The 18,059-nt window shown below is 41.3% G+C and overlaps 1 protein-coding gene across 2 annotated transcripts in view; it reads left to right on the forward strand.

Annotated features, from left to right (window-relative positions):
* LOC136863913 (centrosomal and chromosomal factor) overlaps positions 1-17,661 on the forward strand; it is a 293,847-nt gene extending 276,186 nt beyond the window's left edge. For both annotated transcript variants that reach the window (XM_067140334.2, XM_067140335.2), the window contains one exon: positions 13,824-17,661. In XM_067140334.2, coding sequence (XP_066996435.2) covers positions 13,824-14,656 — 833 coding nt within the window. In that variant the 3' untranslated portion in view covers positions 14,657-17,661. The remainder of the gene's footprint in view (positions 1-13,823) is intronic.
* Positions 17,662-18,059: the final 398 nt, after the last annotated feature.

Raw genomic sequence — 18,059 nt, forward strand, 5'->3', positions numbered from 1 at the left:
TATAGAAACAAACTCTATTTTACGGCATCGCCTTAATTATAACACTTATTATAGTAACTTTTTAGAAGACAGGGTACAGTACATACAATAGTGAAACAAACATAGGCTACCTCTGTTAACACCTTTGGAAGAAATCCGGTAGTCTCTTCTGTTTGTTACGGTTAACCTTCCCTCCCTTCACGTTGAAACTTCTCGTCAATACCTCGCAGCCGAGATTCGTAAATGGAGCTTGTCATGCGCGACTTCGGGGGTTGCTTTCGTACGTGACCGGTAATTAATTCACACCCGAGAACCAGCGAGGCTTCGCCGATTTTTCGATCACTAGAAGTTTTAGTTTTTCGGTTCCCTTGATATTAGCTTCCAGCATCACTGTAAACCTTTCATTACTTCTTAACTGTTCCTCACAAACCACAAATGCCGTATTGCACAGTTAATGTTGCACAAAATTCGAGTTACAGAGTATTTTTGCTTCAAGGGAGGAAAGGTTTCGTGTAACCGTGTAACCGAATTTCGAGTAATAGAGAAGTAAATACACTTGAAGAATATGACAAACGGCCGGGAAATTTAAGTTACTTCGAGATATTGAAAATTCGGTTGATGGAGGTTCGAGATATCGAGGTTCGACTGTAATAATAATAATAATAATAATAATAATAATAATAATAATAATAATACAGTTTAATAGGTATTATGTCCTACTAACTACTTTTTACGGTTTTTTGAGACGCTGAAGTACAGTAACGTTGTTCCGCAGGAGTTCCTTTACGTGCCAGTGGATCTACGGACTCGAGACTGACGTGGCCTGGTATCGAACCCCTTCCTGTCGGCCTCTGGTGCTCTCATTGGAACGCACTGTGTTGTAGATGCTGTAGGTAGAAAGAAACTTACAACGTGGAATTGTTATTTTGGTGAACGCCTAAACGTTTGGTGGCTACTGATCTGTTGCTGCTCGATTGTGTTTGGCCAGGTGACGATGGTCGAATTAAGAAAAACATACAATTTCTTTTATCCTTCAGTAAAACGGCCCGATACGCTTCATTTGCCACTGAAACAGGATCGTTAAACAGAATGCCGTACCGTATAATACTTTCTGAATTTCGTGACGCTAACATTGTGAGCATGAGTTCATTATCACTGACACCGTGCTTTATGGCTTAGTAGTATCACGCGCTAGATATTCCGGTTGCGTGTGATGCGTCCTGACAGCGTTTAGCAGATGGGCATGAGGTTACAGCGGTACTGAAAAATGTAATCGTGCTGCTGCAGTATATGTGGACATGTAGGCGAAGTTATGTGACATTCATTTCACGATTTTCATTACTGACATATATTCGTGGTAGAGTACATTTATGATTTGTGATAAAAGTTATTACAAAAGACATGCAAGATTTTACGAAACACCACATTCAAAGTAAACACCTTGGACGGCGACACACTTCTGCCAGCGTCCGTACCACTTATCAAAATAGTCCTGCAGGCCATTTTTGGTGACCTCCTTTAGTGCGTACGTCGTGAATGCCTTTACCTCTTCTGTCGAGGCGAACCTATGCTCTTTGATCATGCTCTTCAGCTTGGAAAAAAGTCAGCAACCGTCCGTGATCCGACAGCTCTGCACTCCGACCGGCCAACCGTGCAAAACAGAAGAGTGGGCTCTATGCCTCTGTATTCGGGAGACGAGGAGGGGCTGGTCCCCATTCTTTGAAATAATTTAAGGAAAGTCTAGGGAAACATATGATAGGGAATCTGCCACCTGGGCATCTGCCCTAAATGCAGATCAGTAGTGACTGATTGATTTGACACCACTCGCTCGCTCGTCCTGCTGCTCAGTTGTTATCGTCGACTCAGGATCTCAAGTTAGTGGGTTCGATTCTGGCCGAGATAATCGAGGTTTGAAGTGCGGTCAAGAATCTTCTCTCTCCATGTCATTGTTGTTGGAATTTTTGAAGGTTTAGGCTTATTTACTAGTATTACTTTTTGCTAGTGGTTTAACGTCGTACTAATACAAGAAAGGTTTTCGGGGACGGAATGATGGGAATGGGCTAGAATTGGGAAGGTAGCGACCAGCATTTGCCTGGTGTGAAAATAGGAAACTACAGACAACAATCTTCAAGGCTGCCGACGGTGTTTGAAAATCTCTGTGCAATCTGTATCCAGACCCCAGACCCCATGGCAGTACAGCCCTTGAAGGGCCTTGGCCTACCAAGCAACCGCTGCTCAGCCCGAAGGCCTGCAGATTACGAGGTGTCTTGTAGTCAGCACGACGAATCCTCTCGGCCGTCATTCTTGGCTTTCGAGACCGGGGCCGCTATCTCACCGTCAGATAGCTCCTCAGTTCTAATCACGTAGGCTGAGTGGACCTCGAACCAGCCCTCAGGTCCAGGTAAAAAAAACCTGACCTGGCCGGGAATCGAACCCGGGACTTCCGGGTAAGAGGCAGGAACACTACCCCTACACCACGGGGCCGGCCGCAATCTGTATCACCCGACAAAATTACTAACAATCACCAGGTTACTTCTTGGCAGCACAGGTGGTCCAGACATAAAATTATTCACTCTATCACTCAGTCATCATACAGTGGTTGGGAATAGAACAACTCCGCTCCTTTGTTTTCTAAATTTGTATTAACAACTTTTTCGTTTCATAAACTCCTCAACGTATCGGAAATGTGCCAATATGTTTCGAAGCTGTTCTAACATATTTCGCCCTGTTTATGGCTCACTGATTACCATAGGACTTAAATCCTGGTTCTCCATTTTCACACATAAGCCTTTGTTTAGAAACATGTACTAGTTCGTGTTCAGATTGTGTGTGTGTGTGTGTGTGTGTGTGTGTGTGTGTGTGTGTGTGTGTGTGTGTGTGTGTGTGTGTGTGTGTGTGTGTGTGTGTGTGTGTGTGTGTGTGTGTGTGTGTGTGTGTGTGTGTGTGTGTGTGTGTGTGTGTTGGGGGGGGTGCTCTCAGTTCCTCATTTTGTAATAATGGACTCAGCTTTAAAGATAGAATTTGTTTTGTGAGGCTCACGAGATTTTGAATAAATAAAATGCACGGAATCGTTATCTTTCTTGTGGCCGTAGTAACGTTTTAGGAATAGCATGGTTTTTTTTATCTACAGTATACACATATTTGCAGAGTAATGTTAAGTAGTCGTGAAGGTAATGCAGATAAGGGCTGTACTTTTTTCTTTTTCCTTCTAGTGGCGAGTGATGACCCGGGACTTACATAGCGTGACGTGCTCCATTGAAGGTCCAGTATTCAGCTGGCTGTCTCTTCTTTTATCGGACTGTGCGCTTGCTAGCGTGACTAGATCTCTCCTTTCTCGTCGATTAGTTACTTCAAAACGAGACAGGACAGAGAAAGTAGTGTGCCATCCATTATGCACAACTTCGTTTCTCTTTTTAATCTGCGCGCCGGAATCCGATGAATATCGCTCCAATCTTGTTCTGCTGTATAATTTAACTTGGTTTGCTTCGTAAGTGCGGCATTCTGCCCTCACTACTTCAGAGTGGTAACGGTGAAATGGCGGTGAAAAGTATTACGGCAGCATTTTGTAAGGTATGAAAACTTAACGAATCCTAGCGATTATTTTTTCGTTCTTTGATGGCAGATTACTGAAAGTATTTCCCTTAAGAACTTAGTTTCCTGTTACCTGTTCCGAGAGGGAATTAATTGAGGACAGATTTTATGACAGAGGCGCGCGTTTAAATGCGAAAGTTGTGACGATATGGCTTCCTCTTGATGCACGTAATGATACTTTGTTGTAATTCATTATTCAGTTCCTGTAGCATCTTCCTGCAGTTTACCTTTCTTTTGATGAATTGCTTTAGTACTCATTATATGGTTGTGATCATGTTCTGTAATGCAAGCTATTGTGCCATTTTATCTGGTTTTGAAAACAGGAGACTGATAAAAATGGAATAATGCACAAGTAAATGTAAAACATAAGAATGGAATAATATACAAGTACGTATGTATGTTGGGTAGTCAGCCCGAAGGCTGGTGTGATCCTCCGCAGTTCCGCCAACAGCTGTCATAAATAGTCTAGGCGTCGCTGAAGAGGCATACTAGGGAAATGAGGAGTGACGTAGTTTCCCGTTGCTTTCCTCACCGAGCCTGCCGTTGCTATTGCATATCAGTCTGCCAAGCCCACTGAAATGCATGCACCAACCGACCCTATGAGCGATATTTTCACACCATTCATAGCAGGGACTGGCTGCATAAGGAATGGTATTACTAGCATCACTCATACCTCGGTCACTTTCATATTGTCAAAGCCAAGGATGGGACTGAGACAGGTCAATGAAAGTAACAAATTTGATATGGCCCTTACCAGAAGACATAGTGCACTGTAAACACTACATCTCGCCAGCAAAGCCATATAGCAAATGTAAATATTGAAGTCTGTTTTGTGCATCATTCCATTCTTATCTGCCTTCCATATTTTCAGTAAAAATAAAGCAAAATTCTACATAACAGAAAACTTTGATCTGTTTCCTGATCAGGACCGTGAAAGGACAAACATTTGGCGTTCCGCCATCTGTGAATTCCTTTAGTAGCTGAGGTGATATTACACACATCATTCGGTATTCTACAGGAAAATAGGCTTCTTGTTTCAATTCCCGTGATTCCTAAACCCTGTAATTGAATGGGTCAACCAAGAAGTGCCTATGTAACATTCCGGCAGTTATCGGAAAAACATTAAAAAACTTGATAGCTTTGTTAATATTGTCTTAAAAATCCAATTTTTGTTTGGTTGCAGTAAATAATACCATAAACATATCCATATACTGGTTTTCCCCATTAAATACTAGGTAAAGTAAAGAAAAATAGAAATAAATTTTGTATTTTAGTTTTTGACTTGGACGTGTGACATGAATACTACTTATTACCATGACGTTAGGTTTCCTTTGCACCGGGTAGTGTACAAATTCATTATAAATATGGTTTTGGTGTGTTAAACAATACAACTTTTCATAGTAAGTCGTATAATTAATAAAATCAGTTATTTTTTGTACATTTTGGCTAACTACAAAAACAAGAGAGCTTTACTAAATATATGCCTATAATGATTGTACCACTCCTGCCTGTGTTGGGAATAGATTTGAAAATATGAGTTTGTTAGAACATAACAAACCATGTTTATTTACAAATCAGCACAATAAACTGATACTTGATAAAAAAATTTATATGCATATAGGCCTAACCTACTCTTGCGCATCTTTTTCGTTTCTTGGTTTTTCTTTTATACAGGAACCAGTTGCCCTCTCCGTCCAACATGCTCTTCCCCTTGAGCCTTTTTGGCTGATATTTTATTCTTTTTCCATTCTTGTGGATTTCTTTTCTTTTTTTATATTGTATGCCTCACCATTAGTTTAGGCTCATCACAACTTTCACTTTCACTCCTAATAACGAATTTTAAAAAGATAATATTTAAAATTGACTTAACACAACAAGATACACATTCACAGAGAAATGATTAGACTTGCTACTTATTAAAACCAGGTGGTTGTAGCAAATTACCAATCTCATGGGAGGAAGCACCCATGTACGTTGGACTTGGGCAGTTCTTGACTTGAGGTTGACTTTATTTCTTATTTGAAGTCAGTCAGACATTTTGTACTTTGGCTGTTTTTGCCTTCAGAACGTCGAACTTTTGAGAGTAGAATAAAATGGAGATCATAACTCAATTTCGACAGAAAATGTCACTTGGGCTGTTCTTGACCTGACCAGTTCAGTTATGTTGTATATCAGTACAGACACCGCAATAGCACCGAATTTAGAGGATACCTTATGATCATTAAGGACTGATGTCTATGTTAATACACAATTCAGTAACAATAACAATAACAATTACGTAGGGCTGATACCTACTTTTTTACTGTTTGTTGTACGCCGCACCGGCACAGACAGATCGTATGGCGACGATGAGATAGGAAAAACCTAGCAGTGGGAAGGAAGCGGTCGTGGCCTTAAGGTACAGCCCTAGCATTTGCCTGGTGTGACAATTTGAAACCATGGAAAACCATCTTCAGGGCTGCCGACAGTGGGGTTCGAACCACTATCTCCCGGATGCAAGCTCTCCGCTGAGCGTCCCTATCCAACGGGCCAACACTCTCGGTGGTCTGATACCCGTCTGGACCCCATCATTACCTTGCTGGAGCGATAAAATTCTGGTTTATTGATTCATGGTCTGCCTGGGAAGTACGTGGTTTCGATTCCTGGTCAGAAGTGGAGAAATTTAGAACGAGGCGTGCACTTCCCAAGAGGCACATGATCCTGGTGCAAAATGGACCGTTCCATCATCACATGTTCGATTTTGGCTCTTATTATGGCAGTACAGTGTGATTTGGGGCCAGGTTATTCCAAAATCTGCAAAAGCAGGAAAACTGGGTACATCGCTTATCTCGTCAGGAAAGTTGCAGATTGAATCCCAGTTAATGTTCATGAACATTTAGGAATTGAACCTAATGTCTCAGTAGTTCGTATTCCTCGGTCCATGACTTCAGGCTACATAGTGGACAGTCACTTAAAAATTATCGGACATACTTCAAACCATGTGCTTATATTTCTATTATAAGGTCAGATATTTTATTTTCGGTGCAAATCCTGTAATAACGTAATATACATACATATACATACATATCTACATACATGCATACATACATAGCTATATACAGTATTAATGATCAGAAGATATCGGAAGTTCGTAGCAGCAGTGAATAACGGGAATCTATTGGTGCCATCTGGTGGGAAGTGTAAAAGTAGACGTCTGTGTATGACTGGCTAAGATCTCCATAGGACGGCACTGTACATGACCAACATCCGATTGTGGCAAACAACATACTTATGTGCTTGTGTTATCGGTGCAAATTTCTCTCTAGAGTAATTTAATTCTGTTTATTAATAAATTCTGCAATATATATTTCTTAGTTTTGTTTTCATCCAGAGTTTGGAGCACATTTGTTAACTCTCATTTGCGGTTTCATAGCTTAATGAGCTTTTACAAGTTCTTCTTCCTTCATGCAGTGGTTAAAATATACCCCAGACAGAAATTGAACAGTAAATGTGCCTTGAGAACGGTTTTGGTAATTATAGTTGCGTTTAATTTACTGCACTGCCAACATCGGTGTAATATTGAGTTACAAGAGGTAGATGACGACAGTGAGGCAGTGACGGAGAGAACGAGGCAAGATATTGCTCCGGGAAACAAATTTCCAGCTTCTGTGAAGTTTCTCGGCTGCGTCGTAAACTGTGTTAGCTTCCCCAAATTGTGAACGCAAACCAAATAGCTATTGCGATCTGATTAGAGGCGCTCTGATCGAAGCAATGATTTACGATTTAAGTCGCTCGGGTGCAGTGCTAATTCAATCAGTCTTCTTCTCTTCCGGCCTACCGCAGTTTGCTGACGTATGCGAGCCTCCATTTCAAACTATCTATAAACAAGGGACCGGTTAGTCGCCTGCTAGCTTGCTGGCACACACCATAAAGCTCTTCAACAATAGCCATGATAAGCTTACCAGAGGTCAATCACTAGCAAAACTGCTCGTACTGGCTTGGATGTGTGTGTTTATTGCCTTATAGAAGACATTGCTTCCTGCGGTCATTTATGCAGTACTTGATTACAAACAAGCTGTTAGAAGTACTTAGTCACAAGCAGTTCAATAAACTCTTGAAACAATACTTATCGTCACGTGATGAACAAGGCGAATATCAGTGCCATTACACACACTTTTCGTCGACCACTTGATAATGATATTATTATTATTATTATTATTATTATTATTATTATTATTATTATTTTCGTTTAGGGCCATTAGAAACCACTTCAAGTAACCATAAGGCATTTCTGGAAGCCTTTTTTTGAAGCCCGAAAACGTTGCATTCTTTCTCTGGTCGTCAGTCTTCTTCTTCTTCTTCTACTTCTACTACTACTACTACTACTACTACTACTACTACTACTATTTGCATTCCTCCCCGGAAGGGGCCTCTTAGACGGTAACGCTGTCTCTCAGGCCTGGAGATTTGTTACAGTGAAGAAAGGAGCTGCACGGAGAAGGTGAGGGGGTGGCGGCCGTGGCCTGTAAGTAGGAACTGTTCCGGCATACGCCTTAGTGCAGGAGAATAGAAAACCAAGGAAAACCATTCTCAGGACGGTTGGGGCCAGTCGTGAGGTCCAGCCCTGTCACGCCTCCCGAATGCAGAGGCGTAGAGCCACGGTAGAGCCGTGACCACCCCGCCTCTGTTCGGTTAGCCGGTCGGAGTGCAGAGCTGTTGGACCATGGACCAGCCGTGGCCACTTGAGGGCCGAAACCCACTCTGATTCCACCGACCTCTTCTGTCCAGCCGCTGTTCTGCTTTTGATCATCGTTGAACCCCTTAACGTTGTTGATCACTGATGTGTATTTTGATCGGTTAGAGATGTCCTACTGATTTAGTCCCATACTCTTGAGGTCCTTCCTTACTTCCTTGAACCATTTATCCGAGACTTCAGATCCGTTGTCCAACACATTAAAAGTCAGCTTCGTTGGTCGGGTTGCATCCATCCTGAACAGGTGTCCGTAGAACCTCAGTCGTAGTTTCCTTATTGACTCCATAACCGTCCATTATCCCTGTATAGCTCTTGTCTTCCTCGGAGTCTATACTGTCCATTATTATTATTATTATTATTATTATTATTATTATTATTATTATTATTCCTTTTGCGTACTCAAAGAGCGCCTTGGAACTTAATTGGCTTGATGGCTTTCGTCGTCTTATCCTCCCCAAATCTCTTCGTGAATTCGCTGTGATGTTTCTTGCGTTCTTCTGACCATTTCTAGTGGTTTCCTATTTTCAAACCAGGCAAATGTTGGGGCTGTACCTTAATTAAGGCTACGGTCGCTTCCTTTTCTGGCCCAGTCATTTCCTATTCTTTCGCCGTCTTGTCGCCGTAAGACATATCTCTGTCGGAGCGACGTGAAGCAAGTTGTATGTACAATAATAACTGATCATTTCTTACCAGTTTTCATTCTTTACGTTTCTCCGTAAATATATGCTTAGTTACTGATGTTCCAAAGGCTCTGATATTTTTTATGACGACTTCTGTTCTTGTAGAACCGAGCGAATTGACCATGCGTCTAGAGTCCCGAAGCTGTAAGCTTGCATTCAGGAGATGGTGAGTTCGACCCCAGCATTGGCAGCCCTGAAGGTGGTTTTCCACTTTCACACCAGTCAAATTGCACCTTAATTTAGGCCACGATCACTTTCTTCCCAATCCTAACCCCTTCCTATCCTTGCATCGCTGAAAATCTTCGATGTGTTAGTGCGTCGTTAAACCCCAATTTAAAAAAGTTCTTGTATATCTTCCTTTGTTTCTTCTACTTAGTTTATCTTTTCGTGAGGCGGCTGTTGTCCATTCTGTAGATATGTCCAAAAAATTTCAAGCATCTCTTGTGCACGATATTGATGAACGTGTCTGTTAGGCTGTATTATTATTTTTTAATTATATCCCGAATTAAAAAACATTCCACAGGCTGTAATAAATATCTACGCTGTTGAAGAGAGAATTCGGGAGATAAATACTCTACCAGATTTCAGCTTCAACAACCAGAACTGCCCTACTTGCCGTGTCTAACGTGAGACTTGGTGCAGATTTTGTTGTCTCATATCTTTTTACAACCCTTTCATTTTATGAGCCAGGGAACAATGAGCGGCAGTTTTAAGGTATCCTTCGTGCACATTGCTCGTGCCACTTGCTAATGTGTAGGTCGGCATTAGACAGAGAACGCCCCGGAACTTGCTGTCTACTTCCGGTTGTTGTAACTCACTGTAATGTTGGCTTTGTACACACAACTCTGTACAATAGCCCCGTATCTCGAGTCTAGCATTGCCCTACAGGAAACAGGATGTTGAGATTTCTAAGAATGGCTGCAGGAGTCTGGTATAAACGCAATTTTCGATACAGTTTTCTGGAAAAAATATTCAACTTACGACGCGGTTAGAGTTCGAATAACAAAGCTTACCCTGGTAAGATAGGATATCAGATTGCCATGCAGTTCTGATTCATATGTTGTATATAGAATAGTACAGACAGTAAATACTAAATGCGTTCCGTATAGGGCTTTACAAAGTTTAATTCGAATGACAGGAAACATCCAACTTAATAATCTGGCTATTGACTGGATGGTTATGGGTGGGGCCAGTTAACTCAACTCCTCCTAGCTAATGCGTTTGGGAATCTTGATATTTTAGTCACGTTCATGGTTCGGATTCCATGTAAAAGTCTCTTAAAATCTCTGAGAATTGACCAGTAGAGGTCGTTGCTGGACATCCGATGCGACAGCTAGGAGACATTGGTCTCTTCTACATTAAATAACAAAATAATTCAACTGAAGGCAAACGTCACGGTACAGCTGGTCTCCGGACACCGGGTAATGCCACCAATTCATTGTTTTAAATATTCAACCATAAATCGTTCAACCATGGGCAAACATGCATTTGTGATAGCCGATAGTGCATCATGGAATATCGTCGTTGCCGGGACCATACCTCCTATGTGATAACATTTTTGGAAATATACTGACACGCAGCACATACATTATGAAGAGCGAGAATGCCTGGACAATATTCACACAATATTGCATCTTAGATGATATATTCTTTCCGCCAAAGTTCTAAGCTAAAATATTTCACATGGGAGGTTTTGTCCCGGCAGCGACGATATGTTCGGTCTTTGTGCTGCTTCATTTTCCTATTTATTTTCCTATTGTTCATTTGAATCAGTGTGTAGCTGATGGACTATTCTATGATTATTGTCGTTTGTAAGGTAGCTGTAAGGCGTGTTTCACCGGAGTTGTAATGTCATTTTAGGCACATACAGGCTTACGCGTAGATTCAAAATCACTTGTGCATCTGTGTCTTTCCGCACAGAAACGAGTTTCATGGGCTTTAATAATGAACTGTGGTAGAGCTTGTTATTTGACTTCCTTCAAACTTCCACTCCCGTATCGTCCAATTAATTTTTGATAGCAATACGTCACTTAATACGCAAGTCATGGTCGTTGATGGCTTCTTAAGGAAACGACCCATTTTAATGAAGATGTTGTTTGGTCTTTATTCTTAGAATTAAATGGCAGCGTTTGTAAGCAGAGATAAGGAACTGAGACATATGCTATATAAGTTCCTTCCACAAGCAACTTTGACGTCTTGATCAAGTGTGTTCCAGGTTTGCGAATAGTATAGGTGTACCACAATAGGTCTGGGAGGCAACTCAATGACTGGATATTATTTTTCGTCCGAAAGATACAATTTTTCTAATGGTTTTAGTTCAGTCCGTTTCCTGTGTTCCATCAATGGTAATTTCGATTTTACATCTGTTATAGCCATGACTGTTATATGCAGTTAACGATCTGTTGGTTGCCTAACACAAGAGAAACAGCCCCTCGGTGATATGGGCCAATGACCTAGCTGTTAGGTCCCTTTAAACAACAAAAATCATCGTCATCAGCTCCTCCGTGATTTAGGGATTGGTGCAACCTGAGTTGTTTCCGATTTTTGGGATGAAAATCTTTGTGGGTGGTCTTATTCTTTAACTGTTTCATTACATTTGTTTGCCGGTGAGCTCTTACGTACCTTCATGTTGTAAAATATTGTGTAGGACGAATATTGGAAGACAATAACGAAATGCTTGTGGCATTTGATTATCAGTGAACTGTGCCATTCCCAGTGTAGTAAAACTGGGCAGTAAACATGCGGCTAGAGTGTTACAAAGAAATTCTATTAATGCAATTGAGATGGAAGCGGCCGTGATTTGTCTAGTGTTAGGACTGAAGCAGAAAATCACGGAAAACCACTACGAACATGCAGAGTATGTGAGATGCATACCTATCTGTCTTTCAAATATATGAGCAGTGACATCAGCTGTTTTAGTTTACAAGTTATCTGTTGTTGAGAGGTACTAGTATATTTGGCTATGGTATTTTATTGTATGGACTAGTTGCGCCAGAGTTTCTTCAACTTCCTTACAAAGACTTAAACCACTTCTACATCATCAATTCCTTTGTTAAGTTTGTGGAGTATGTATTCGAGAAGTATTTTCAGTTGTAACACTGGTACTTCTGTCTTGTTTCATTACCGTACATCGTGAGGTTTATTTCCTTTCATTATTGTGAGATGGTACTTGAAGGGACTTGCTTAAGCTTAGCCGAGCGTGTACGAGTTTGGGACATATGCCCTTGAGCTACGCGCGATAAGACTCGAGTGCTCCTTTGTGGGCCGGCACATTGTTTGGGTTCCCTTTTATGCGCCAGCCACAGGCACGCAACTCGACTCGTCTTGGATCGCAATAATGCAATTACACGCCTAAAGACAGACTTTGTCCCTGCCCACCACTGGAAGTACTTCATTAGTTTCAACGTTGTTTCATGTTTATGGCTTACGTAAAACAATTCTGTAGCGGCTACGATGATCTCTCTTATTGTCTTTCAGAATTCCTCCTCTGAGTCTAGAGTTCATTACGGCGTTATACACTTTCTGTACCGGGCGAGTTGGCCGTGCGCGTAGAGGCGCGCGGCTGTGAGCTTGCATCCGGGAGATAGTAGGTTCGAATCCCACTATCGGCAGCCCTGAAAATGGTTTTCCGTGGTTTCCCATTTTCACACCAGGCAAATGCTGGGGCTGTACCTTAATTAAGGCCACGGCCGCTTCCTTCCAACTCCTAGGCCTTTCCTATCCCACCGTCGCCATAAGACCTATCTGTGTCGGCGCGACGTAAAGCCCCTAGCAAAAAAAAAAAACACTTTCTGTAAATTTGTGGGGTTAGCGAGACACTGGAATTTTGTGTTTTCAGGAATGTATTTGAGCATTTCTGTAATTTTATTTGAAGTCTTCATTGTTTTACGGTTGTGTTTACTTTCCTTGTATGCTTTGTGTTACTTCGATGATGTCGCTAGGGAAAGTGTACTATGATTTCTCCAATTAGTTAAAACATAAATATTCATGTAATAAATATGTCTCTGTGGTTTAGCCTGAATTGAATTGTGATTAACGTTGTTAATAGAAATGAAATAACATACTTCGATACCCAGATCCCCTGCTTCTGAATGGCTCACTGACGGCTATCACATAGTAAACCATCACTGTCAAATCTGCTCGAGATACTGAAATACAATCAAATTATATTGTATTTCATATATATATATATTGCTAGTTGCTTTACGTCGCACCGACACAGATAGGTCTTAGAGCGACGATGGGACAGGGAAGGGCTAGGAGTTGGAAGGAAGCGGCCGTGGCCTTGCTTAAGGTACAGTCCCAGCATTTGCCTGGTATGAAAATGGGAAACCACGGAAAACCATCTTCAGGGCTGCCGACAGTGGGGTTCGAACCTACTATCTCCCGAATACTGGATACTGGCCGCACTTAAGCGACTGCACCTATCGAGCTCGGTTTTCATATATCTAAGCGCTGAACTAAAATGTTTCAGGACTTATGATCATATTCATTAATTTCGTTCTTTAAGTTCTTTAACAGTTCTCTTGGAGCGAGACTGTGATCTTTCAAGTAATTTTCGAGATTTCTCCTTCCAGTCTTTAGTAATGTTGTTAGTGTGATCGTGTATCGCAAACGTCCATTATTTCTCCTTTGGATGAATTTAATATATTCGTACTCTACCCACAAAAAACAATTTGTGATAATAGGGAGACCATTAACTAAGCTCTCCAGGAAATATTTATAACGTTAACTCTGTAACAGCAGTACGATGCTTATGAATAAAATGGCGAGCAATCGCCACGATGTAAGGAGGTGAGAAACCTGACCTGTACTAATAAGTGGTTTTCTTTCTGTTTCAGAATTGCTCGCTGCGACGTGTGGCAGTGAGGTGAACAACAATCTAGGCGGGAAAGAAATGACACATCAAAGTCACCAAAGCCGGCGCCACCATCATCATCACCAGCAGACGCAGCAGCACACACATGGTCCTTTGTGCCCGGCAACTGCTGGAGGGCGATGTCAGTGTGGACCTCAACAACCAGCCGTTGGAGTTGCCGCAGTGGCAGCTGCTAGCTGCAAGAGTTGCTTCCTACATCCACAGGCTGCTCCTTACCAGCGTCTGCTGCAGCAACCATGGGCAGGGGTGACGGCTCCGGCGCAGTACCCTCATCAGCCTGCCGCTGCGGCAATGCCGAGCAGTGCTGGAGGGGGCAAGCAGCGCTCCGTGCGTGCGGTTGAACCCGGACCCGAACACGCTGCCTCCTCGCTGCATGCACGACGCCCTGTACCTTGGGCACGCAGTGCTGGTAGTGGCGCTGTCAAGCGAAGTCGAACCGCGACGGCGACGGCGACTGCAACTGCCACTGCGACTGCCACCGCAGCAGCAGCTGCTGCTCTTGCGGCGACGATGACTAATCACCATCATCAGCAGCAACAGCAGCCAGAGATGGTGAGCAGCGCTGTCGCGAGCAATGCGTGGGCGGCTAGCTGGCAAAACTGCAAAGACTGCGGCCCCGTCTGCAAGACTTGCTGCGCTAATAGCATGGTCCAACCCACAGACCAGCAACAGCAACAACAGCAACAACAACAGCAGCAACAACAGTGGGGCTCATATTACTGTCGTGGAGCCAGCGAGGATGGCACACGAATACTGTGGAACAACGAGAATATGCTACGGCTGTTCCAGGTGTAGCACATGCCTGGGAAACGAACTGCCCGGGTGCCGTAACGCCAGGCCGCGTTCTCACTGCAAGATGTATGACCTTCGTTTTATTCAAGAGCCACGGTTGTCCCTTTTAATGTACCTTCGGTGCCATTGGACAGCTTTGCTATTGGCATAAGTTTCCATTCCATTCCTATGACTGCTTCTTAGCAGGAACAGTGTGACTTGCGTATCGTGTGACCTTGCTCTTACCTTCTTTCGACTGATAAGCATTATAGAATTTTATGGTTAAAATAAACTACCTGGACATAGCCACAAACATATTTACCGTAGTAACAGACTTTGTGTGAAACTCGTGTAGTCCTATAATCGTTACTTTAAAATCAGATTAAATTAAAGTATTCATGTTGCTTTATATGTTAACTGCTGATACAGTTGTGTTGGATAATGTAGTGTGAGTAAATCTGTTGTATATCCTGTATTGGTGACTATATGCAGGAGTAGTTTATTTTAGCTACCATGTGAGATATTGACAATTTAACTTGAAATTCCAGAAAGGACAATCGTGGCCTTGAAAGCTGAGTAGCAAATAGTTATTTAATTTATGTTGCAGATAAGAGTTTCAAAACATTTATGTAGCCCATAATTATATAAGCGGTTAATGCCGATCTGCGTTACTTGATTAAATTTTTCTGAAAGCATAAGTCAAGAGGTGTGTTAATGCCTCCTTTAAATACGGAACTGATTCCTATATATCCATATAATCTCGTGTTTTATGTTTAATATTTAAACTTTAGGTCATGTCCAATTGTTTTACCAGACAGATCTACAAATAAGGATTTAGTTTAACTGAATTCACTTCTATATCCTATACAGCATAGTGATGTCTTACTGATGCCTTGGAGAATATTGCTAATGTACTGGATCTAATTCCAAAGAAGTGACACCAGTGTATACTATATGTTTAATCAACTGTAGTCAATAATAATTATGGAGTAACTAACTACATGTTTGTAGATCATACATGTTGCATTGTGAACGCGTCTTTTAATATCCAACTCATTGTAAACACTCGGCCGTCATTTTATAGGACTCTTCGCAGCTTTCCAAATATAATTCATGTCTCCGTGACATTAAAGGAACATTCCTTAGCCAAATGAAAGAATCTTCAGCTGCACTCCTCTATTTATCCATATAACTACATACAAATTACGCCTTAAAACTGTTCTTGCATGTCTATATTCGTGCCTTCATTAGTGAGAATGCTAAATTTGTTTTATATATACATATATCTATATATATGTAGACTGTTAAATAAATATGTATGACAGTGTGTTATTCACGCTTAGAGAATTGTATATTGTATATTATGTCATATGCTTTTTAATACCAATTTTGGACCAGTTTGATGTGACGAAAATGAGTGATGTTAAAGACTTATTTTAAGCCAGGAGGGCCTGCTCATTCTATTGTCTAGTCTTGCATGAGTCAGAGCAGGCTGAATGGCGTGAGTGTAGAGAGAATCGTAGGACAGATGTGACAATTATGCGATGGCAGTTAAGTGCCATATATTATATACAATAAGTAAGTCACTTGCTGTCTTAGAATTAAATGTGATTTGAAGGTGATATTTTTCCTTGACTTGATATCGAGAATGTCACATGGAATTGGTTCGAAAGACTTGTAGGAGTCGTTGTTCTAATTTAGAAATCGCGATGTCTGTCTTCGGAAGAGGGCAGTATTTCCTTGGCATTCTCAGTAATGGAGCGTCTTCATGCACTATGAGGCTGTTCTTTTATGTTATCATTCTAAGAAAAGGCTCAAGTGTTGGCTGGTCGCTTTAATTAGTTGTGTGATCCGCCTGACTGGTGAAGTGAGGTAGCTTATATGCTGGTCATGCTGTTAATGGGTTACTTGTGAAAGAAGATTGTTTCTATTGACCTTGTTTGTATGTGATTTTAAAGGCCAGATTTCAACGCTTTTGTGTGGCTCTGAAAATGAATAATTATAGAGAAATTATACTCAAGCCCCTTTGTAGAAGAGTTGAGTAACGTGGTTATTGATCAGGATGGCCACAAACAGCGTTGTACTGAGAGAGAAAGTATTTGAGGGACGAGAATATGTAGAAGGCCATACACAAGTCATTAACTGAGATGTGTTTGTCAGAGCTTTCATTGTATACAAAAATGACGGTATATATAGATATTAATTGTGTATATTTCGATATTATTGAAATAAACTATTGCGGGTAGGCCCTATTCGAAATAAAAGAGGACCCCCTATCATAAATGATGTTAGTCTTAACTCAAGTGAATGTTAAAGAAACAACTGCTGAATAGTTCCTGAATCTTCCTTATTTCTCCCTAGAGACATTGTGTGGGTCGGTACGCGGCCGTATCCACAGTATATATGATGAGATAGTTATCACGTGACCACACCGACAAATTATTTTACGCTTCACAATTTATCATATTACCAAATATCGTAAAATAAAATGGATGTGTGATTTCATATCTGATGAAAAGGATTGAAAATGAAACTATTTGATGAGATCTGAGCTCTTTTTACATTCCTTCCATGTAAAATTGTGCATGTGCGTGTTGAGTTCAAAACTGCTAAAATATATAAAATATCAAAAAAAGTGTATATTACACAAATTTCCAAAAAAACTCGTCTTCACCTAGCAGGGTATATATATCATGTAAATAATGTATGATGTACTGGTACTGATACACTATGTAGAGTTGCTTACTTTCTGGGCAAGGTTTTTGTGAAGCCCTGATGAAAGAGTTTGCCTTGGATCAGCCTAGGGACGTGTTATGGGAGTGCTATCCTGAACCTCAATCCTCATCCAACCAGATCCTATCCCTTACCACTTACCCTGGCCAACCTCCCATAGCACAATTGACAAAGAGTGTGACAGTTTTATGATAACTACAAAAACATGATCAATGTTCGATTCTTTTCAAAGTGACTGTGATAACGTGTTTAGGAGGAATGTTATAAAGAGATAAATAAACTATAAATAGATTCAATTTGTCTTCTGTGTATTCAATTTACCACCTAGCTTGACACAGATCCTCTCATCCTTCTATACGAGTATTCCGATATAGTAAGATCCAGTTCTAATGTACAGAAACCCATTGGATATAAATTCTGTCAATTTGTCCTGCGTGGAGTTTTGAAATGAGAAATAAGACATAGGCCTGTTGTCAAACTAATTTTGAGTAGTGTCATTGCTTTGGATTTAGGTCGCCCATTTATTTAAGGGAAGGGCTGCTAATGCAGCTCGTCTGCGGACTTTCTGAATCAGTGTGCACGGTTTCTGGATAGCCTTCCCTGATTTTGAGACAACGATATGTACCCCCGATAATTCTACCATCGAGACTTCATACATCACTGACAACCACCCTACAATCTCATTAAAATGATA

The sequence above is a fragment of the Anabrus simplex genome, chromosome 2, assembly GCF_040414725.1.
Source record: "Anabrus simplex isolate iqAnaSimp1 chromosome 2, ASM4041472v1, whole genome shotgun sequence".
Classification (NCBI taxonomy): domain Eukaryota; kingdom Metazoa; phylum Arthropoda; class Insecta; order Orthoptera; family Tettigoniidae; genus Anabrus; species Anabrus simplex.